Source organism: Arvicanthis niloticus, chromosome 7, assembly GCF_011762505.2.
Source record: "Arvicanthis niloticus isolate mArvNil1 chromosome 7, mArvNil1.pat.X, whole genome shotgun sequence".
NCBI lineage: Eukaryota > Metazoa > Chordata > Mammalia > Rodentia > Muridae > Arvicanthis > Arvicanthis niloticus.
In genome coordinates this window covers 38821844-38845270 of record NC_047664.1, presented here as the reverse complement: position 1 = coordinate 38845270, position 23427 = coordinate 38821844, and the positions used below count along the sequence as shown (strand labels likewise).

At 39.2% G+C, this 23427-nt stretch overlaps 1 protein-coding gene across 2 annotated transcripts in view; it reads left to right on the top strand.

Moving 5' to 3' along the window:
- Poln (DNA polymerase nu) overlaps positions 1 to 23427 on the top strand; it is a 148651-nt gene that overhangs the window by 76587 nt on the left and 48637 nt on the right. For both annotated transcript variants that reach the window (XR_013111794.1, XM_076938307.1), the window contains exons 17-19: positions 10986 to 11043; positions 11974 to 12051; positions 12933 to 13047. Coding sequence is in view for 1 of the 2 variants with exons in the window: in XM_076938307.1 (XP_076794422.1) it covers positions 10986 to 11043; positions 11974 to 12051; positions 12933 to 13047 (251 nt within the window). In the remaining variant the exon portion in view is untranslated. The remainder of the gene's footprint in view (positions 1 to 10985; positions 11044 to 11973; positions 12052 to 12932; positions 13048 to 23427) is intronic.

Sequence of the window (23427 nt, the reverse complement as noted above, 5' to 3'; positions counted from 1 at the left end):
CCCTGGTCATGGTGCTTATGGCACTGCATTTCTAGAAGCCTGAATACTTGTTTTATCTAGTTAGGTCATAAATTACATGTGAATAGAAACCTTTTCAGCCTACTTCTCTATGGAATGTGTTACTTGTCTTTGTTGCCTGACATGGGGTCATCACTAGGATTTCAGAGTGGTAAAAAACATGGCTATGTCTCTTCCTCACCTGAAACAGGAGACATAAGGTCTTTAGTTTTCTTCTAAGTTCTTTTCTCCCAAATCAGGCCTTGGGGCTTAGACCTTTTGGTCCCTTTTTAAGTCCTGTTCAGAACCACTATTTTTTCTACAGAGGCCTTCTCATGGGAGGAGCAGGGGACCTTTGCTCTCTTTGTGCTTGCCAGGAGCCACATTATTCCATCCAATACCTCTTATCACACATGGCTTAGATGTCCTGTCTAGTATTTCTACATTATCAGGGCCAGTTTTTGTCAGTGCCCTTATTTCACTGCAGTACTACTCGTGATGTTGGCTCAGAATTTATCAATGTCACAAAATTAAAAAATTCTGACCTTTCACATTGTGTTTTTTCTTTAGTGTTCTGAGTTCTTGGTTTTCTTCTGTTCTTTTTTTAAGGTTACAGCTGAATAATTAGAAATGTTAACATCCCAGTTACTATTAATTGGATTTTTACTTTTGCTTTTTTATGAGTACTTTTTCTTTCCTAGTGATTGTTACTTCTATGACTGTCTTAAGTGTCTTACTGGCATGTTTGTACAGCTGTTTAATACCTGCCTAGGTCGTTATTGAATCAACCGATAGGACCTACGGTGCCTTTGCATTCCAGCCACTGCTTCTTTTACCTCTGTTCCTTTTCTGCCCCTGAATCCCTGAATATATCTTCCAAGTAGTTTTCTTTCCCAGTCAGTGATTCTGAGCTCCACACAGAAGACCTGCCTCAGCAAGCCTTGTTTTATGTCTCCATCCCAGCTCATCGGTGCTCCTTTTTTCTATACATGAGGAACAAAGACTGCTAAGTTAAAAAGTCACTTAGTTAAGCATGTCACTCATTCAGTTTAAGAACTTAAATGTCACCTGGTGGCACTGAAATTCTGTTTATCTTTTCTTAGATATTTTTTTCTAAGTCAATGTCCTTTTCTATCCCAAATGCAGTGATTATTGTCCCAGTTATATGTCTCTAAATAGTAGTGTCTACTCAACTACATTAGTAATAACTTCAGAGTATCCAAAATACGTGAGCGTCACATTAAGGAAAATAAATGAGATCACTTTCTCTTGAAGTACTTTTCCCAAGAGCAAGCCCAGATTTGAATCTCTACTTCTCTCCCGTGTCTTCTGTCATCTCTCTGTAGCACATTGCTACTGGCCTGTCTGTAATCTGTCTTCTGTATGAGTCTGAATCCATGCCTGTCTTGTTTGTCCCTGTGTCTGTGTGTATCCCTCACAAAGGCCTTTGTTCTGTATTTATTGAATAGCACATAAAGTATTACATGGAGAAGGAATAAGGATGCTTTACAGAAATCTTTTTTTTCCCCCCATTAAACTCGGGCAGAATCACATGGGGAAATCGGGATTCGAACCGGGAGAGAGAGAGAGTGAGAGAGAGAGAGAGAGCAGAGGGCACGGGCTCACCCTCAGCAGGCGGCTACCTTAGCTGCTGCACCACCGCTGGCTTGCTAGAAATCTTTAATAAAGTTTTACAAAGAATGAAACATTATTAATGCCAACTGATTCAACTGACCTCCATAACAAACAACTTCAAATGAACTTATCAATCTAAATTCATGTTGCTTCCAGCATTTATGGTGGATATTTGTTTTATAAGGTTGTTTTCATCATATTTGCTATTTTCAACATGTCTTAATGAGGTCAGAGTGTCAGAGTTCTCCAGAAGAACAGAACTTACAGTGTGTGTGTGTGTATTATATAAACTTGTGTATTAGTCATAGTTCAGTAGCATGGAAGAATATAACTTAAGATGTCAGCTATACATTAGCTTAGGTAAGAATTGATTACATGGAAAATCCAAGGCAAGTAAGATTTTTATATCAGTCTCTTAGAGGTGGGTTAAAAGAACAGGCTGAGTATATAGTAAGATGTCAGTTTTAAATCCTAAGTGACTCCAGGTTGTGTTATTAACTTTGACTGTGAAGTGCAGTACAAGTTACACTCTCTTGGAATGTATTTTCATCATAATGTAACACCACATAGTAGGTGAGGCATTTGTTTTGTTTGTTATTCTAAATTTTATATGAATAGTAGTGGATAGTACTTATTCTCTTGATGAGTGCTGTTTTCTTTCAGTATTGCTTTTCAATTGTTTGCCCAATTAGTCTTTCACCTAATTTCATTTTAGAGGTTTGTCTCATTTTTGTTAATTTATGAAAGTTCTTCATGTGTTATAGGTATTTTCTTTGCTTACAGGTATATCTTTAGTCTGCAGTTGGTTTCATGTTGTGTAGTCTTTGATTTTTTTCAACATCAAGTTATAGTTTTTATAGCTTACACATTCTTGTTTGTTTTTTCTATTTTGAGACAGACATAAGCTCAAGTGATCCTCCTCCCTCATCCTCCCATGCAGCTGGGACTGCAAGTAAATACCACAATATCTGACTTGCTGTACCATTTAAGGAATCTTTACTTACATGGCAGTTACAAAGATGCTCAAATTCTATATTTTGCAATGTATCTTTAATCCCACTAAAACCTACAAGTGTAAGGCAGAGATATGATCATTTTTCATTTGGATAACTGCTTGTTATAACATTCCTGTCATGACAACTCATTCTGTAATCCATTTTCATACAGGAGTGCTGGTATGCATGGTCTGATTCTAGGCTCTGTTCTGTCCTCTTGGTGTCTTGGTCTCTTCTGACGCTGGACCTGATACAGTCTCATTAGAGACGTTATCCCTGTGCCTCCTTCATGCATCCCTGATTCAGCACTCTCACCCTTCCCCTAGTTTCACCTTCACACCCAGCATTTTAGCCCCAGAAGTGGGCTTGATGTCAGTCAGATGTTGCAAATGTCACTAAAAGAAAAGATAGTATTGGAAACTTGGGGGTATTATTATTATTATTTATTTTATGTATGTGAGTATACTGTTGCTGTCTTCAGACACACCAGACGAGGGCATCAGATCCCATTACAGATGGTTGTGAGCCACCATGTGGATGTTGGGAATTAAACTCAGGATCTCTGGAAGAGCAGTCAGTCAGTGCTCTTAACAGCTGAGCCATCTCTCCAGCCCAGGGAACTTGGATCTTAAATAAAGGTGCTAGATTTTGCTGATGAATCATGGTAAGGAAGAATATTTAGTATATTAGCTCTTAGAACCAATTCTCATCATTAAGGAAGCTTTTTACAGCAGCTTATGTATTACATCAGTGTTAGTTATTTAGAGGTTAAATGCAGGAAGAGCTAGCATTTTTCACTGTGGCTTACACATGGCAGGAGTCCGATAACACATTGAATGAATTCTAGGTAAAAGTCCTAAGAATCTTTTTGACAGTGAATATATATTTTATAGAAGACCCTTTTATAATTTTAAGGAAATAATTATTTTATTCAAAACAACATAGTTAAAATACTTGATGTTTTGACAAAAGATATTATGTTCCTATGGGCAATTAAATCACTACTCGAAAACCTGAATGTGACAGTTTTCATCTGAGGGACATCTGGATTCTTTTCAGTTTTCAGCTATTACAAATAAATCTGCTATAACCATCAATATACAGGTTTTTATGTTAGTTTACATCTTCATCTCTCTGAAATAAGTGCCTATGACAGCAATTGTTGAATCAAGTGTTTTTTAAATATATGTCTGAGATCTATATGTTGATATTCTAAAGGATTTTGTGTATATATTCATAAAAATATTAATCTGTGTCTAATTTTAGTATTATGGTAATACTAGTGTTATAAAATGAATTCGGAAGTATTCTTTCTCTTATATTTCTGGACAACACTGTGTAAAACTCTAACTCTGAATATTTGGTAAACTCCTGATGAAACAACCTTGGCTTAGGAACAATATCCTTGCTACAAATTGGGGTTTTTTGTTTGTTTGTTTTAATCTGACTATGCAGTTCTGGCTACTCTGGAAGTCACTATATAAACCAGGATGGCCTTGAATTTATAGAGATCTACCCACCTCTGCTCCTGAGTGCTGGGATTAAGGGTAAGCACCACCAGATCTGGACTTTAATAGGGATTTTCATTTTACCCATTTTATAGTGTGTTTTTCCCCAGTCTGTGAAATTCACACACATGTTGCTAACAGCATCCTCTGCATTTCCTGTGTAGCAATGAGCCATCAATATTGACGTTTTTCTTTTTCTTTGTCAGTCTAATGAGAGTTTTATTGATTTCAATGATATTTTCAAATAATCAAGTACTTTCTTCATTGATCTCCTCCACCCCCATTTTCAATTGGTTGATGTCCGTTCCCTATTATTTCTACTCTTCTGTTTAACTTGGGTTTATTTTTCTTTCTTTCTAGTTTCTTGAGCTTAGATTGTTACTGAAAACTTTCTTTTTTGTGCTGTAAACTTCCCTCTTAGTGCTGCTATAGCTGCATTCTACACAGTTTCCTCTATTATATTTTGTCACAGAAAAAAATGAAACAAGCAGAGTTAAGCCATCCAGGAAGACTATGTCTAAGATTATTGCAATAAGACAGGCTGAACTCAACTCTGGATACAAACAGGGACAGCTAGGCTGGGTGAGGGGTAAGTGGATGGAAAACTACAAAGAATTTGGCTAAGTGTCTAGATAGGAGAATCCAAGCTAAACTCAGTCACAAATCTTTTTTTTTTTATAAAAGATTTATTTTTTTATGTATATGCACTGTAGCTGTCTTCAGACACACCAGAGGAGGACATCAGATTCCATTACAGATGGTTGTGAGCCACCATGTGGTTGCTGGGAATTGAACTCAGGACCTCTGGAAGAGCAGTCAGTGCTCTTATCCTCTGAGCCATCTCTCCAGCCCCCACAAATCTTTTCTTTGGTGTTTGACAGGAAAAAATTCTGTCTTGTAAGGCTACAGGTAACAGTGGTCTTTTGTTAGATGTCTTTTTTGTTTGGTTGGTTGGTTGGTTTGGTTTTTGTCTGTGGATATTGGCTTCTTTAGCACCCAGTTTGAGACATGTTAGACTGAGAAAAATTGTGGACTTCAGTTCTGTGTGATTCTATGGACTTTGTAGTCCCTGACCATCCTGCTCTCCTGCCCAGCTTTCAGAGTTCTTTGTATTCCCTGGATGCCTAGTGCCCAGGGTTTTAGTTGTACCTAATGACAGAAAGAAGGGAAATACATTTATGCCACTTTCCTGAAAACAGAAGCAGCTTTAACTGAACAAAATACTTCATAGCACAAAGATGGTTTTGAAATACCATCTGATATGTATTCATTCCTGCCCCTTTTGCTATTGAGAGGCTGCCAGCCATTGGGGCTGAGCTTCTGTCTCTCCACAGAGTGAGGAGGTACACTTGAGAATAAAGGAGTCCTGCTCAGCTCTGGCTCTCAATTAGAACGAGGGAGAGAGAGAGAGAGAGAGAGAGAGAGAGAGAGAGAGAGAGAGAGACAGGCACAGGCACAGACACAGAGACAGAGACAGAGACACAGAGAGAATGAGAACATCATGCTCCAAAGACCTAACAGTGTTTTACTCTGTATTTCTATGTTGAATTTCAGAAGCTTTCCTGCAGTGCCCAGACTCAGCCTTGCATTTGTCAATTTATCATAAGGACACACTGGAATCTGCAGCTCCTACTTGTTGAGAAGGGGTCATAGCAGCTCCTTTGGATTTGGGAGAGGTTCTGAGAGGGAAGAGACAGTGGAGATCAGAGTTGAGATAGGTGACAGGGGGAAGGAGAGCTCTGAAAAGGTCATATAACCCTGCCTGTGTGGGTTAGAATCCAGTGAGAGGAAAAGGTAGAGGAGAGAATACAGCCCTAACTGTGGTGATATCTATGGGGCTTAGAGCACTGTTTTCTAATCCCTTAGAGGAAGCAATTTATAGCATCGAGTTAACACATAGTGCATGTTTTGTAAGTAAGATCTGCAGTTGTTCTTCTGCACAGTATCCACCAGAGCAGTAAGCTCCTGGGTCATGTATGCCTCTAGTGAAGAAAATGAAGGCTCTTACATCTTCCCACTTCTGTCTGCACCCTGGAAAGGTGCTGTGGCTGGTACAGTTCAAGGCTGGCTCTAAAAGGAAAGCATAGCTGAGTTTCAGAACACAGTGGTGTCACCAGGGTTAAGTACAGGGCCACGATGGCAGACAGGGACATCAGGTACTTTTGCAGTGAGCTCACAGACTATGGTCCTGTTGTGGACACTCTTTACTTATAGAAGCAGACAGGTCATGGAACCCCGGCAGAAATAATTAAAGCTAGCAAGATGAGGGTAGTCCCGAGCTGGTGGCACGAGACCTTCCTACTAGTGTCATAGAGTCATGGATTCTCCTACCACCTTACTGCTGATACCACATTGGGAAGGAGGAGCAAAAGTAGAGAGAATAATGATGTGGGTTGAACTACACTGAGTGTATGCTGTTCCCTAAAACCCTAACTTGAGTTTAAAGTGCTGCTGATCTATGTATTCATTCAGCTGAATCAACACAAAACTAAACACAAACTGATCTATACAGTTATTGCTCAGCCTTCCTGTGTCAGATGACCTAGGAAGGAACAGGCAAAGTCTATAGGAAGGAGCCCAGCTGATTCTTTGCCCATTTCTCATTGCCACTGCCTACATGGGCCTAGCAAATCTTTTTTTTTTTTTTCTTTTTCTTTTTTTTTTTTTTTTTGGTTTTTTTTTTTTTGGTTTTTTTTTTTTTGGTTTTTTTTTTTTTGGTTTTTCAAGACAGGGTTTCTCTGTGTAGCCCTGGCTGTCCTGGAACTCACTCTGTAGACCAGGCTGGCCTCGAACTCAGAAATCCACCTGCCTCTGCCTCCCAAGTGCTGGGATTAAAGGCGTGCGCCACCACTGCCCGGCGGGCCTAGCAAATCTTGAAAACAATTGCTCAGTTTCTCTCAAGTATAAAGGGAAAATATCTCTGTGCAGCTTCTGCTAACATCTGAGGAGTCTTTTGCAACCATCCTCAACAAACAACTTTGCACCTTATTAATAGAGACTTCTGTTACTGTATGTGGTGTGTGTGTGTGTGTAACCACATGCATGTGTGTGTGTGTGTGTAACCATATGCAAGTGCATGTGCTCATGTATATTTGCATGTAGAAGCCCAAGGCTGATACCAGAAAATTTTCTTCATTCTTCTACCTTATTCTTTGGGGCAAGATCTTTCACTCCAACTGAGATCACCAATAAAGCTAGTTAGTCTCCCTATTTAGTTTGCTGTGGGGATCTCCTGTCTCAGGTTTCTGAGCCTGAAATTGCAGATGAGCCACCATGCCCACCTAGCATTTATGTGGGTCTAATCATAGGAATTCTAGGAATTCAAATTCCAGTTGTCATGGTTGCATGGCAAGCCCTTCTAGCCACTGAACCATCTCCCCAACACTTGTAGCTGAATTTAAATGTTTAGAATTTACTATTTGTGTGTGTGTGTTGTATGTGTATATGTGCATATGTACATGTCACAGCACATGTGTGGAGGTCAGAAGACAACTTTGTGTAATCTCTTATCTCCTTCCACCCTTATATGGGTTCCAGGAGTCAGATTAGGGTCATTAGCTTTATATGGCAAGTGCTTTGGCTACTGAGCCATCTGGCCAACCCACTTAGTAGCTGAAATGATTTTTAATTGTTTAAAAAAGTTTACTGGTAAGGATGTGGAACAATAGACATTCTCATTTATTGCTGTTGAGAATGAAAAATGCAGTCATTTCTGACATTTGGCAGTAAAGTATAAACTTTAATAATTATGTGTCAGTATTGGTTCATAAATTGGAACAACATTCACTTCACCTTTGTCAGTTTTCTGCCACTGTGTCAAAAATACCTGAGATAGTCAATTTAAAGGAGGAAAGATGTAGTTTTTATTACATTTATTTATAAGTGTATGTGTGCATGTGCCATAGCATACTTCTGTAGATCAGAGGACAACATAGGAGTTGGTCCTCTCATTTTATCAAGAAGTTCTAGGGGATGGAACTCTGGTTATCAGGCAGGCCTGGTAACAAACACCTTTACTTCTGAGCCAGTGTATAAACCCAAATTAACACTTTGATACAAACTGCTATTTTATCCAATCATCAGACTCCAAAGATTATCAAATTTATCTGAAAATTTATATCTATATAAAATCTTGCACATAAATACATATGATGGCAATTTTATTAATTATTGCTAAAACATGGAAGCAAACAAAATTTTCTTCAATGGATTAGTAAACTATGTTACATCCATACAGAGAAATACTTTTCAATGGTAAAAGGGAATAGGTCATGAAACCATAAAAAGACATGAGTGAGGAACTGGATCTCCTCAGTAGTTAAGAGAACGTACTGTTCTTGCAGAGGACCCAGATTCAGTTCTCAGCACCCACATGGTGCCGCACAGCTGTACATAACTATGTGTGAATAGGAATCTAAAATCTCTTCTGACCTCCCCTGGTCTATACATGCAGGCAAAGCACTCAGACACAAAGAATAAAATAAGAGCTCTTACAAATGAAAAAGAAAAATGAATGAATCAGAATACAGGTGCCTGAGAAATGGAGATTTGAAGCCAGCCTTGGCTATATAGTGAGTCACTGCCTGAGTAGAAAATACCGAAGCTTATGGCAGTGATGGCTCATGTTGGTAGAGAGATGATGCAATGTGGTGAGAACATGGTCTTTCTTCACAAGCCCTATTCCCAGAAGAATCATGAGATTAACTGTGGGGACCCACCCTGGGTGTGGATAACACCATGTCATAGTCTGGAGGCCTAGGCCGAATAAAAGAGGGGAAATGACTAAAAACGAATCAAGCATTGGCATCCCCTTTGTCAGCTTCCTGCCTGACCATGCTGTAAACTGTTCACTTCTACTGTGCTCTTTCCAAGATGCCATGATGCAATGAACCCTTTGAAATTGGAAGCCAAGATAAATCTTTTCCAAAATAAGTTTTTAAAAAATCAGGTCTTTTGGTCAAGGTCACAGAAGTAACTAACACAATATGATTGCCTTTACTTTGGGGTGGAGGTTGTGGAAGAGTAACCAGGAAGGGGGTTATCATTTGAAAATGTAAACAAATAAAATGATTAATAAAATTTTATTAAAAACTTAACTTTCTAAAAAGAGGCCTAGAATATTGTGTGGAGATCGGTGCCAACAGCAAGGTCCTGTGGACAACCTGTGTCTTGACAGAACACCATGAGGATGACACCTCACATGAACTTCCCAAGAACATAATTCTGCACCCTCCACCCCCACCCCCGCTACCAAGACAAATCTCAACTTGTTGGGGAGGAGTTTCCTGTCTAACTAACATTCCTCAAAATTGTGAAACATGATGAGAAACTGACAGCCAAGAGGACATTAAAGAGACATGATGACTAAGTAACATAAAAAAGAGATTAGGTTAAAAAAAACCGATGAGTACAGAGCACAGCATTAGAGGATGGTAATACAACCCGTCAGTTTAGCTGCAGCTGACTCCAAGATGCTCACAGGGTGAAACTGGATGGGATCATGTGATAGTTCTTCTATCTTTACAACTTTGCTCTAAAACAAAGAGGTTATTTTTCTTGAAATGGTTAAAATGTGCTGTGTAAATTAAATATCTGGTGAGTTTTCTTCCATCCTGTTACTTGATATATTGCAAAAAAAAAATACCTTGATTATCAAAAATATTCCTTTACAATTCATATAGGCACAATAAGCTTAAACTTAACTATTTTCTCAGGACTAATAGAAAACTCATATATTTCCTTTATTTTGGTAAAACACTATGCTGTGTTCTGTGTTAGGACCTGAGCCCCCATTTGCTGGTTGCTTCTGGCCATACAGTGTTTTCCAAGAGCTGCCAGATGTGTATGTTAACTACAGGTTGGCTCAATGGTAGGTGGGGAGCACTGGTCTATTTTAGACAGCTTTAGACAGTGAAGTTACTGAGAGTCAATAAACTTTCTACATGCTCGTTACTATGTTGGAAAAAAATTCCCTGGTCCTAGTTAGATATTTCAGTGTATATGCTGGTACATAGTCTGAACAAAAGTTGGATTTTGTCATTGCCTTTTTCTGCTCTGTACAACGTAACTGTGTTTTAAAGCCCTTTATTCCACAAATACTATGTATTAATTGTTTTGGATTTTTAGACCAATCTTACATTCCTAAGACAATTCTTTCTTGGTCATGATATATGACCCTTTTCCTGTGTTACTGGGTTTGGTTTATAGCAGATATGCAGATTGGTCTTTATGTAAGACCCCCTAACAATTGGAGTGAGGGCTGTTTCTGACTTGGACTCTGTTGCCTGCTTTTGGATCCCTTTCCCCTAGCTGGGCTGCCTTGTCTGCCTCAGTGGGAGAGGATGCACTTAGTACTGATACAACTTGATATGCCAGGGTGGGTTGGTACCCTGGTAGGGAAGGGAGAGGATGGGGCAAGTGGAGTGGGAGGGTGGAACTGGGAAGAGAGGGGGGTTGTGATCAGAATGTAAAGTGAATAAAAAATTAATGAAAAAAGGAGTACTTTTAAAAGAATAATGGACAGATTTCCTAGGAATCTACCTTCAGCATGCTGCAGGTTTTTTTTACAATTAAGAAAGTTAATAATTTGCGTTATTGGCAGGTCACTGTATGTATCATAAGCTCATACAGCCAGGGTCAAGGTAGTTATCATACTTGCTGATTACCATTTGTGGTGTCTCCACTGAAACTTTAATATTAGGCAGTTGTATTATATGATAATATACTTTTGCATGGTGTATTGGCATTATACATTTAATAAAATATTTAATAAATATTATATATTTTAAATACCTTGAATGGTACAGATTAAGAGTATATATTTCAACTAAAACTATTATTTTTATTATAGAATATCCAGGGTATCTCCAAGCACCCAATTCAGATTTCTAAGCCTCGTAATTTTAAAGGTAACACATTACTTCCTATCTTGTTAAAATCTCCAGAGCATTTCTAAAAAACCCAGAAGTGTTTGCAATTACTTTCTTACAATATACCTGTTATTTTTTTCTGAAGTTCTCCTCTGTTTGCATGACTAGTATTTAAGCCTATATTGAAAAAATTAAAAAAAAAAAAACAGCTGAAGTGATACAGTACCTCCCTCTTAGCAGTTTATGCATTAAAATAGATGGTAATTATACCAGGGAAATATCTGCCCTCCCACCGTCCCTCCCCCACCAACTTCCCAATAAAGAACAAACAAATGCACACACAATAGCACTGGCTTTTAATAAAACCTAAAGTTTTCTGGAGATGTTTATAACAACATATGAAAATTCCTCTTTCTTTTGAGCTATCCCACTTGTAATGCTGGTGGTCACATTTCTTAAAAAGAAAATTCCCATCTGGTAAAGAGTACTAGGATGTCCACTCCCAGTAAGCTGTGGCCAGGTCGGTGCTGCTGCTTCGCTGTAGGTATTGACCCAGGAGTCACAGTAATACCACCAAAGCTAAGAGCACTCCTTTCTAAATATGCATCATCACCTTGAGCAGCTGTCCTTTTGTGGTGTCTTCAGTGGGAACCACATAGCTGCGTAGCCTGTGTAGATCTTCCAGTCAGTGGGGTGTAGTCTCCAGTGCTTTTCTAGAGTGATTTTGGGTGTCAGTGTCTGACGTTTTACTTTCTTTATCATAATTGTAGACAGAGCAGAGAATTTTGATAATAGAAAATTTTGTTATCTTTCAGTGGTATTTATTTTTTAAACGGATTACTAGAAAGTAAGAAAATAACAAATTTAGAGTTTTGTTTGTGGATGATATTGAAATATCTCTGTATGAAGAATTACTGCAAGTCAGCTGATAGTGAAACTCAGCACATGTTCTTGAAATGACAATTCAAGGTAAAGAAGAGGAGATTGCCACCATCTCTCCAAGAACCATGTTTGTTTCCTCTGAAGGCCACACCTTCCTGGCAGCAGGTACATGCATAAGATGGTAGAGGGATGCCACTGTCCTTGTAGCTTGCTTTGTGCATTTTCATGCAGTTCAAATATTTACCAACTAAATAATGCAAAGATACATATAGAACTCATTCATGCAAATAAATCCTGATGCAAACACTTTCATACAACAAAGATTTCTTATGCACTTTAAGTAATAACATGTCTTTGGCTTTCAGGGTCCCCTCATTTTGCTGTATTTTGATCCCAGATAATTTCTGCATAACTCATTCAATCTGCTTCCTCCTTCTTTGTCCTCCCCCACACCCTCCCCTTGTCTACTCAAGCAGCCCTGCCAGCCACTGTGCTCTTGAACTTCAAGCCCCTACAGCCCTTCCATTTTTTCTCTTCTGTTTTTGCTCATTGTAAATTTCTTAAGGTCTAGAAGCAAGGGAACTGGTTACTCCACCATGATACCAGCTTTCCACATACACACCACTCTCCCAAACTATACCCTGATCCATTTGCCCCATTCCTCTCCTTCTGACATACCAAATGATTTACTCAGAATGTCTGCTAGAATGTAAATTCCATGGAGGAAGGGTTCTGTGTATATATTGGTCACTAACATATCCCAAAGGGATCCTGGCACACAGGAGACCCTTCATAAAGTTGTGATAAATGTTAGAGAATGAATGAACACTGCCCATTCTGGAGGCTTTGTTGACCTTGCAAGAGGAAGCACAGACAGGTCTTTGGAATTGCTGGCATAGGAAAGAGCCTATATTCCTAAGGCTAAGGGAGTCTAGCAGACAGGAAGAGGTGTGATGGTCTTGAGCCCCACAGAGAGGCAGACTGAGAGCGGCTTGGGTGAGTCAATGATGGGGGACCATAAGCTGACCCAGAACTCTGTCTCACAGACTTTTCACAGATTGAATTGCGCATTCTTGCACATTTATCTGGGGATCCGGAGCTTTTGAAGTTATTCCAGGAATCTGAAAGAAATGATGTATTTTCTACCCTGACTTCACAGTGGTAAGATAACAAAACAAGGCACAATAGTATCACATTTACAGGAATGTTAACTAACATGATTTTAAAAGTTATTCCAAGCTACTTTCATAAGAAAAAAGTTAATTTTTTCTGTAATTATTAATCATTTTGAAAACAAGAGTAGATGACTGGGATGCCAAAAGCTTCCTAATTATGAAAGAACTGAGGGCTTGTCCCACTATAAACAAAGGTAAGAGGAATGAAAAGTAGGAAGTCACAGGAGAAAAATGAGCTGTAGTGCTGCAATGTGATCTGTGGGCCTCCTATTAGAAGGCCATTGTCCATTCTGTGCTTACCCAACCCCTGCCATTCAGAGTGCAGGAATATGTGGACCTCAGGCGGCAGTCCTCAACTCTGGTTCATTCTGGGAATTCCAGCAGCCAGTGACTTCTGGTTTTGGTGAGGTGTGCCTCTCCACCATCAGAGTCTACCTTCTTTTCTGATTCACCTTTCTTAGGCACTAACTTTTCTTCCTCTCAGTGCCTGCTGGCAGGTGAAAAGAGCAGGTACAGGATTCTAATCTCATGTTCCCTGACCTGGAGTAACAGGGAACTCCATGGAACCCACTGCAGTCATCTGCTATACCTCACTTTCCAGTTTAAGGGAGGCTCTGGTCTGCTGTGGAAAAACTAGAGACTATAACTTTCTTTCTGACCCCATTCTCTGCCCTCCTCCTTAGCTATATGCCCTGACCTTCTGCAATGCTACCCTTTAATACAAGTGACTTCTAATTTGGCCAGAGCCCTCTCTCAGATACTGCCTTCCTGAATCTACCAGATGTCTATTTGGTCCTCACTTGGCTGCTCTCATGCTCAACTGCACAGCACCTCCATCTGAGGTCTGACTGTGGGTCTATTCATCTGCTTTCATCTCCTGCTGGGATGAAGCCTTTCAGAAGACCGTTATGCTAGACTTCTGTCTACAAGCATAGCAGAGTATTATTAATAGTATAAGGAGTTGGCTCTCTCTCATGGGATGAGTCTCAAGTTGGGTTAGTCATTGGTTGGCCATTCCCTCAATCTCTGCTCCATTTTTATTCCTGCACATCTTTTTTTTTTTTTTTAAGATTTATATATTTATTGTATGTATGTGAGTACTCAGTACACTGCCACTTTCTTCAGACATACCAGAAGAGGGCGTTGGATCCCGTTACAGATGGTTGTAAGCCACCATGTGGTTGTTGGGAATTGAACTCATGGCCTCTGGAAGAGCAGTCAGTGCTCTTAACTGCTGAGCCGTCTCTCCAGCCCATCCCTGCACATCTTATAGGCAGGAAAAATTTTGGGTCAAAGGTTTTGTGAGTGAGTTAGTGTCCCCCTCCCTCCACTGGAAGCCTCACCTGGCTTTAAAAGATGGCCAATTTGGTCTCTAGATCCCTCACTGCTAGGAGTCTCAGCTATGGTCGCCCACATAGATTCCCAGAAGCCTCCCACATCCCATGTTTCCATCTAGTTCCAGAGATGCTCTCCCACTAATTTCCCCTGTCTCTCTGTCTCTGTCTGTCTCTGTCTGTCTCTGTCTGTCTCTGTGTGTCTCTGTCTCTCTCTCTGTCTCTCTCTCTCCTCTCCCACCAGCCCTCCCCACATCTGATTCCCACCTCTCCCCTCTAACTCCCTTTCCCACCCAGTTTTCTCCCTCTGTCAACCTTCAATGTCTAAATTTTATTTCCCCTTCTGAGTAAGATTCAAGCATCCTCCCCTAGCCTTTCTTGTTACTTAGTTTCTTTGAGTCTGTGGATTGTAGCATGGTTATCCAGTACTTTATGGCTAATGTCCACTTATAAATGAATACATATCATGTGCATCTTTCTGGGTCTGGGTTACTTCACTCAGGCTGATATTTTTTAGTTCCACTCATTTGTTTGCAAATTTTGTGATGTCCTTGTTTTTAATAGCTGAATAGTATTCCATTGTGCAAATGGATCACTTTTTTTTTTTTTTAAATCTATTGTACAGGTGAGGGAACATCTAGGTTATTTCCAGTTTCTGGCTACTACAAATAAAGCTGCTGTGAACATAGTTGAACAAATGTCCTAGTGGTATGGTGCAGCATCTTTTGAGTTTATGTCCAGGAGTGGGATAGCTGGGTCTTGAGGTAGAACTATTTCCAGTTTTCTGAGAAACCACCAAATTGATTTTCAAAGTGGTTGTACAAGTTTGCACTTTTACTAGCAATGAAGGAGTGTTCCCCTTGCTCCACATCCTCACCAGCATGTGCTGTCACTTGAATGTGTGATCTTAGCCATGACAGGTATAAGATGGGATCTCAGAGTCATTTTGATTTTCATTTCCCTGTTGACTAAGGGTAGTGAACATTTCTTTAAGTGGCTCTCAGTCATTAGAAATTCCTCTGTTGAGAAATCTTTGTTTAGATCTGTACCCCATTTTTATTATGTTCAACTGTTTCCTTTTTGTACCCCATTTTAATTGGGTTATTTGGTTTGATGATGTCTAATTTCTAGAGTCCTCTATATATTTTGGATATTAGCCCTCTGTTGGATGGAGGGTTGGTGAAGATCTTTTCCCAACCAACTTCCCAGCCAATTCTGTTGGCTGCCAGTTTGTTCTATTGATGGTGTCCTTTGCCTTACAGAAGCTTTTCAGTTTTATGATGTCCTATTTACTAATTGTTGATCTTAATGCCTACACTATCTGTTTAGAAAGTTTTCTGTTCAGGAAGTTTTCTTCTGTGCCAATGAGTTCAAGGTTATTTCCCACTTTATTTTCTAATAGGTTCAGTATCTGGTTTTATGTTGAAGTCTTTCATCTACGTGGTTTTGTACAGGGTAATATATATGAGTCAATTTGCATTTTTCTACATGCAAACATCCAGTTAGACCAGCACCATTTGTTGAAGATGCTTTCTTTTTTCCATTGTATGATTTTGGCTTCTTTGTCAAAAATCAAGTGTCCATATGTGTCTGGGTTTATTTCTGGGTCTTTGATTCTATTCCATCAATTAACCTGTTTGTCTGTGCACCAGAACCATATGGTTTTAGTCACTATTGCTTTGTAGTACAGCTTGAAATCAGGATGGTTTCTTTTATCCACAGGATTGTTTTAGCTATTCTAGGTTTTTTTTTTTTTATACAAATCTGAGAATTGTTCTTTAAAGGTCTGAAAAGAATTGTGTTGGAATTTTGATGGGAATTGCATTGAATCTGTAGATTGCTTTTGGTACGATGGCCATTTTTACTGTATTAATTCTACTGATCTAGGAGCATGGGAGCTCTTTCCATCTTCTGATATATAATTTCTCTTGTTACAGACTTGAACTTCTTATCATACAGGTATCTTACTTGTTTGGTTAGAGTTAAACACCAAGATATATTATTTGTGGTTATTATAAAGGGTGTTGTTTCTCTAATTTCTTTCTCAGTCTGATTATCATTTATATAAAGGAGGAGTACTGATCTTTTTAGTTAATTTTGTATCTAGCCACTTTGCTGAAAGTGTTTATCAACTGTTGGAGTTATCTCTTAGAATTTTTGGGGTCACATATGTACACTGTCATATCATCTGCAAATAGCAATACTTTTGATTTCTTTGTTTCCAATTTGCATTCCCTTGATCTCCGTTAGTTCACTTACTGCTTTAGCTAGAATTTCAAGAACTGTATTGAAGAAATGGGGAGAGAGTTAACAAGCCTTGTCTTGTCCATGATTTTAGTGGAACTGCTTTAAGCTTCTCTTCATTTAATTAGATTTTGGCTATTGGCTTGCTGTATATTGTCTTTATTGTGTTTAGATATGCACATTGTATCCCTGATCTCTCCAAGACTTTTAACAGAGTGCTGGATTTTGTCAAAGGCTTTTCAGCATATAAAGATATGATCATGTGGGTTTTTTCTTTGTTTGTTTATATGGTAGATTGCATTGGTGAGTTTTCTTATGGCAAGCCATCCCTGAATCCTTGGGATGAAGCCTACTTGATCATGGTGAATGATGTTTTTGATGTGTTCTTGTATTTGGTTTGCAAGTATTTTATTGAGTATTTTTTCATCAATGTTCATAAAGGAAATTGGTCTGAAATTCTCCTTTTTGATAGTCTTTGTGTGGTTATGGATCAGGGTGACTGTGGCCTCATAGAATGAGGTTAGCACTATTCCTTCTGTTTGTGTTTTGTGAAATAGTTTGAGGAATATTAGTATTAGCTCTTCTTTGAAAGACTGGTGGAATTCTGTACTAAAACCATCTGGCCCTGAGCTTTTTTTTTGGTTGGGAGACTTTTAATGACTACTTCTATTTCCTTAGAGGTTGTAGGACTGTTTAAATTATTTACCTGATCTTGATTTAACTTTGGTAATTGGTATCTAACAAAAAAATCATCCATTTCATTTAGATTTTCCAATTTTGTGAAGTACAGGCCTTTACTTAATTGTGGTTGAAAGTCTATTTTATTAGATATTAGAATGGCTATTCTAGCTTGCTGCTTGGATCCATTTGCTTGGAAAACTCTTTCAAGCCCTTTACTCTGAGAGAATATCTATCTTTGTTGCTGAGATATATTTCTTTTAATGCAACAGAATGATGGATCCTGTTTTTGCATCCATTCTGTTAGCCTGTGTCTTTTTATTGGGGAATTGAGTCTATTGATGTTGAGAGATTTTAATGACCAATAGTTGTTAATTCCTGTTATTTTCATGTTGGTGGTGGTAGTGTGTGTGTGTGTGTGTGTGTGTGTGGGTGTGCGCGCGCTCTCACTTCCCATCCTTTAGTTTGCTGATGGTAATTTTTTTCCCTGTGATTTTTTTTTTTTAGATATAGTTAACTTTCTTGGGTTGGAATTTTCCTTCTAGTATCTTCTGTAAGATGATATTTGTGAATAGGTATTGTTTAAGTTTGGTTTTGTCATAGAATATCTTGGTTTTTTTCCCCCAATGGTGATTGAAAGTTATGCTGGGTTTAGTAGTCTAGGCTGACATTTATGGTCTTTTATACAAGATATCTTCCCAGATCCTTCAGGCTTTTAGAGTCTCTGTTGAGAAGTTGGGTGAAATTCTGATAGGTCTGCCTTTATATGTTACTTGGCCTTTTTCCCTTGCAGCTTTTAATGTTTTTTCTTTGTTCTGTACACTTAGTGTTTTGATTATTATGTGGTGGGAGGATTTTCTTTATGGTGTAATCTATTTGGTGTTCTGTAAGCTGTTTGTACAATTAGGCATCTCTTTCTTTGGGTTGGGTAAGTTTTCTTCTATGATTTTTGTTAAATATTTTCTGGGCCTTTGAGCCAGGAGTCTTCTTCTTCTGTAGCAGGAGGTATTAGAAAAGAAACGTCCAGGTTGCTCCCGGCTTAGCCACCAAGTTTCTGCACTAATGTACCTTGAGTCATATTAAGGAATATGTCTTTATACCAACTTTTTGTTCAGCTCTCTGCCTGGAGCCACAGACCTACTAATTAATACCTGATAATATCTATCTATAGGTCTCTCTACCTGGAGGCACAGACAAATTTTCCCTATCTTTGTTCCGAATTGCGGGCAAAATTCCCCATATGATTCGGACAAAACTGTTTATAAATCTATCCTAAAAACAGATAGTCCCAATGTTATAAATTCACAGTTAAATCAGTATCTGCCCCAAGATTGAGGCCTTTCCATACTCTGGCTCTCTGACTCAGAGCAGCCAACTTGTTATACCATCTGTCTGTTGATCTCTCTACCTGGAGGCATAAACAAATTTTCTCTACCTTTGTTCTGAACCGCAGGAGAAATTACCCATGTGATTTGGACAAATCTGTTTATAAATCTATCCTAAAAACAAGTAATTCCAATATTATAAATTTAAGGTTAAATCTCTCTGCACTAAAAGGCAGGCAACTTCATTCTTTTCCTAGCAGAAAGCAGGCTACAGTTCTCAACAGCAGGGAACCTGGGAGCTGCTAGCAGTTTCTTTGTTTCAAAGTTCCCACTCTTGAGTCATGTGACTCCTTCAGCACTACTCAGATACTCACTGTAAAAAAAATTACAACTCTAACTCTCAAGTTAATAATCTTAAATTTCTAGTGAATTCTTGCCTGACACGTTGGTTCACCACCTGTAGCGGGAGGCATTAGAAAAGAAATGTCAATCTTGCTCTAGGTTTAGCCAAGTTCCTGGACTAATCCAGGCTACCAGCAGGCCACCTGGCCCCATCTGGGTGTCCTCAACTTGTCAAGTTCACCTGCAGGGGACCGGAGCTCCTGAGTTCCCTTTGTGGTCATGCCAGCCCCATGCAATGACCGTCTACCCCTCGATCAGCCACCACATTACCCATCACCCAGCAAAATCAAAACTCTTAATGTTATAGTTAACCAATGGATTTAATATATCAGTAAAATCTCAATACCGAAGATACTTACACAATTAGACAAGTTATCCCAATCATCCTAACCTTTTAAAATGCATAACTACTTAAGACTACAAAAGCTATGCGGGTTCACATCCGCTGCCATTTTCTGCTGCCTCTCCTCCCTGTGAGTCTCCCTCTCTGCCACCCTTAGCTCCGCCTCCCCTTTCCATATCCAGTCACAGGCGTCCCGCTGCAAATTCATTGGACAAGGAAATTTCTGCCCCATTCTTTTATTCCTTTTATCCTTAGGTTTGGTCTTTTCATAGTGTCCCAGATTTCTTGGATGTTTTGTGTCAGGAACTTTATAGATTTAACATTTTCTTTGACTGATGAATCAGTTTCTTCAATCATATCTTCTACAGCTGAGGTTCTCTCTTCTACCTCTTGTATTCTGCTGATGATGCTTACATTATAGTTCCTGTTCTCTTCCCTAGGTTTTCCATCGCCAGGATCCATTTTCAGTCTTGAATAGTTTTATTCATTTCCTTCACCTGTTTTTGTATTTTACTGTATTTCTTTAAGGGATTTATTCATTTCTTCTTTAAAGGCCTGTATCATTTTTCTGAGATTAAAATTTAGCTCATATTCTTGTACTTTCATGGTGTTAGGATTTCCAGGGCTTGCTGAACCAGGATACCTGGGCTCTGGTGTGCCATTAGCCATCTGGTTGTCTCTGATGTTGGCTGGATGTTCCTGCTGCTTGCAAGACTCCTTGGGGAGGCAGGCAGAGCTGTGGACCCGACAGTGGAGCTCAGGGACTAGTACATTGCTCACCTCTACTGGCTGTGCCCCAGGTGGACCTGAATGTTCTGGGGCCCTGAAGACCTCCTCAGGAAGACAGGTCGCACCACTTTGGGCTAGACAATGGAGGTCAGGTGACAGCATGCAGCTCACATGCTTCTGGCTGTGTCCCAGGTGGACCTGGCAGGCAAAGGATTTGCGTGTGTGTGGGGGGAGGGGGGGGAGGGTCTAACTTGGATGTTCCCAGGTTCTGTAGGCCTTCTCTGGGAGGAAGACAGAGTTGTGGGCAGGGCAATGCAGGTTTGGTAAAACACTTTCTTTCCCCTAGGATGAATAACTACTTATGAAAACTGTATGGTAAGGTAAAAAATGGCATATGGATTGGAAAGGAAGAAACAAATCCTCTCTATTTGTACAAAACATGATTGTTATCCAAAGAATATAACCCAAACAGGTGTTTTGATTTTGTTTGGGGTTTTTTTGTTTGTTTTGTTTTGTGGATTTTTTGAGACAGGGTTTCTCTGTGTCGCCCTAGCTGTCCTGGAACTCACTCAGCTGACCAGGCTGCCTCAGACTTACAGATCTGCTTACTTCTGCCTCCCCAGTGCTGGGATTAAAGGCATGTGCCTCCACCACCAGGTTCTAAACAGGTTTGTTTGTTTTGTTTTATGACCAGAATTAATGTATGAGATCAGCAAAGTCACAAGGCTCCAAATCAACACAGAAAAATCAAATCATGTTTTTTAAAACTGACAATAATATGTAGAAAGTAAAAGTACAATACTATTATTCATAGCCTCTGTAGAGAGACTGCATCACACACCCATGGATGTTCTTACTTTACTCTGGTGTAAAAACCACATAGATACAGCCAGACATCAGAGTTTAGAGTTTGATAACTTTCTTTCCTAGTGATATGAAGTATGGTACTCCATAGTAGGCAGTGGTGGGCAGTTAGGCAGTCCTCAGACATAGTAGGCAGTAAGCTGTCCTCAGACAGGCCTTCAGTTACAGAGACAAACAACATTCTGTTTGTCACAGCCCCCCTGTGCTGCTAAGCTTGGGTGTTCAACAATTTAGCTGAACAAAGTTGATATTCAACTTAAAATATTTTTCAGTTTTAAATGGGCTTTCCAGGATAAAACCATTCATAATCAGGGAATATCTGTTCTTAATTATTCAGTCAGCAAACATTTATGCCTAAAATTAGGAAATATTAAGGAAAAGAATCAAAGATCTAATAAATCAAGGAACATGTTGTATTTGTAGTATGGGCAACTGGGTACACATGTCAGTCCTACTTAATAGATCCATATGTTTATAATGCAATTCTTTTAAAGTCCAACTAGTATGTTTATACATATGGAGAAGCTTCTAAAATATATAAGGAAAGCATGGGGAAAAAATGCTAGACCAACTAAAACAGTCCCTCTACTGGGTAAGAAGATTTCGTATACAGTGATCAAGGGATGGTGAGGTTGGAGAGGGCTGTAAACAGATCAACTGAACAGAAATGAAGAACCATAACAGTCCCTCACAAATATGCTCAACTGATTTTTGACAAAGGTTTAATGCGAGGCAGAAAATTATCTTCTTCAGATTTGTGTCAAGTTTATCACACATAAAGCTGGTGTGAAAAGTTCATGTCTGCATTGGATATTATGTCTTTTCTGCATTTTTATTATCTTGTAATAGTTCAGGGAAGAACTTCCAAAAAAAGAAGCTTTTAGTATTTGCATGATGGTTGCTTCCAACCTCCACAGCAGTAGTAATCTGGCATTTGTGACTTATACTATAATTAGTTGCTGTGGAAATGATTTTTATGTTCTAAACAGAGGACCAGAATAGCACATGGTAAAAATGCAAACCAAATACACTTAAAAACGCTTGCACCCTATAAAATGCTCTATTGTTCCAAATACAACAAGCAAAAAAAAAAAGCCAGTAATCAAAAATATGTAGTAACATCTTTCAAAACTGTAACAATTTCCTAGGAAAAGTTTGAAGGTTGAATAAGTACATATAAAGATGGGGTTTAGAAGAAGTCATGGAAGTTCCATAATGGTCCCTCACAAATATGCTCAACTGATTTTTGGCAAAGGTTTAATGTGAGGCAGAAAATTATCCTCTTCAGATTTGTGTCGAGTTTATCACATATAAAGCTGATGGGAAAAGTTTATGTCTGTATTGGATATTATGTCTTTTCTGCATTTTTATTACCTTGCAATAGTTCAGGGAAGAGCTTCCTGTTCTTACCTTTTCTTACCTGTGAGGCCACAGCCAGTGATGGAATGTAGTAAAGACAAAAAAAGAAGCTGTAACAAACTGTTCTTGTTGTAAGGCAAGAAGGCTGTAGGATATCCTGTTTATCTGGTGTATCAGGAATCAGTCCCTTAAATGCTACAGTAACATATCCTAACGCATGGTTCTAGCTTAGGGCCAGGTGCCCATCAACGAGGAGCTGGCCATTAGAGATGGAAGGTGGAACTGGGTAAAGCCATCACATATGGGAGCTAATAAAGATAATTGTACTAGTAAACTTGTGGCTTTCACTCAGCAGAACAAGGCAACAGAATTTTTAAAAAATGCTTTGATAACTGTTGTATGCTGTTGACAAAGTACTGTGAAAAACAAGCTATGGTGGTTTGAATATGCTTGGTCCAGGGAGTGGCACTATTAGGAGGTGTAGCCTTGTTGGAGGAAGTGTGTCACTCTGGGGTTGGGCTCTGAGATCCTCCTCTTAGCTGCCAGGAAGCCAGTCTGTTCCTTGACTTCCTTTGGATGAAGATGCACAACTCTCTGCTCCTTCTGTGCCATGCCTTTCTGGACAGTGCCATGCTCCTGCCTTGATAATGGACTGAATCTCTGAACCTGTAAGCCAGCCCCAATTAAATGTTGTCCTTATAAGAGTTGTCTTGGTCATGGTGTATGTTCACAGCAGTAAAACCGTAACTAAGACAGAAGCCAACTCAAGAAACAAGTGGCCAGTATACAGGAGGACATGAAAGAGAAATATGGGAGTCCAGAAATGTGAGTCTTGCTAATTTGAATATAGCAATGATTCTCATCTTTACCCAGTAAAAGATAAGCCTTAAATGGCCTGTGAACTAAAATTCAAACAAAAGGTATACCCTTGATGCCTACTTGTGGTACCTGCAATATCTAGAGGGGACATATCTGTTGAGTTGTGTGTTCTAGGTACTTAGAGCAGAGTGGAGTTAAGTGGAAGGACTGATGAAAGATGCACTTTCTGAGAGATGAACTTCCTATATAAATATCAATGCTGACTAAAA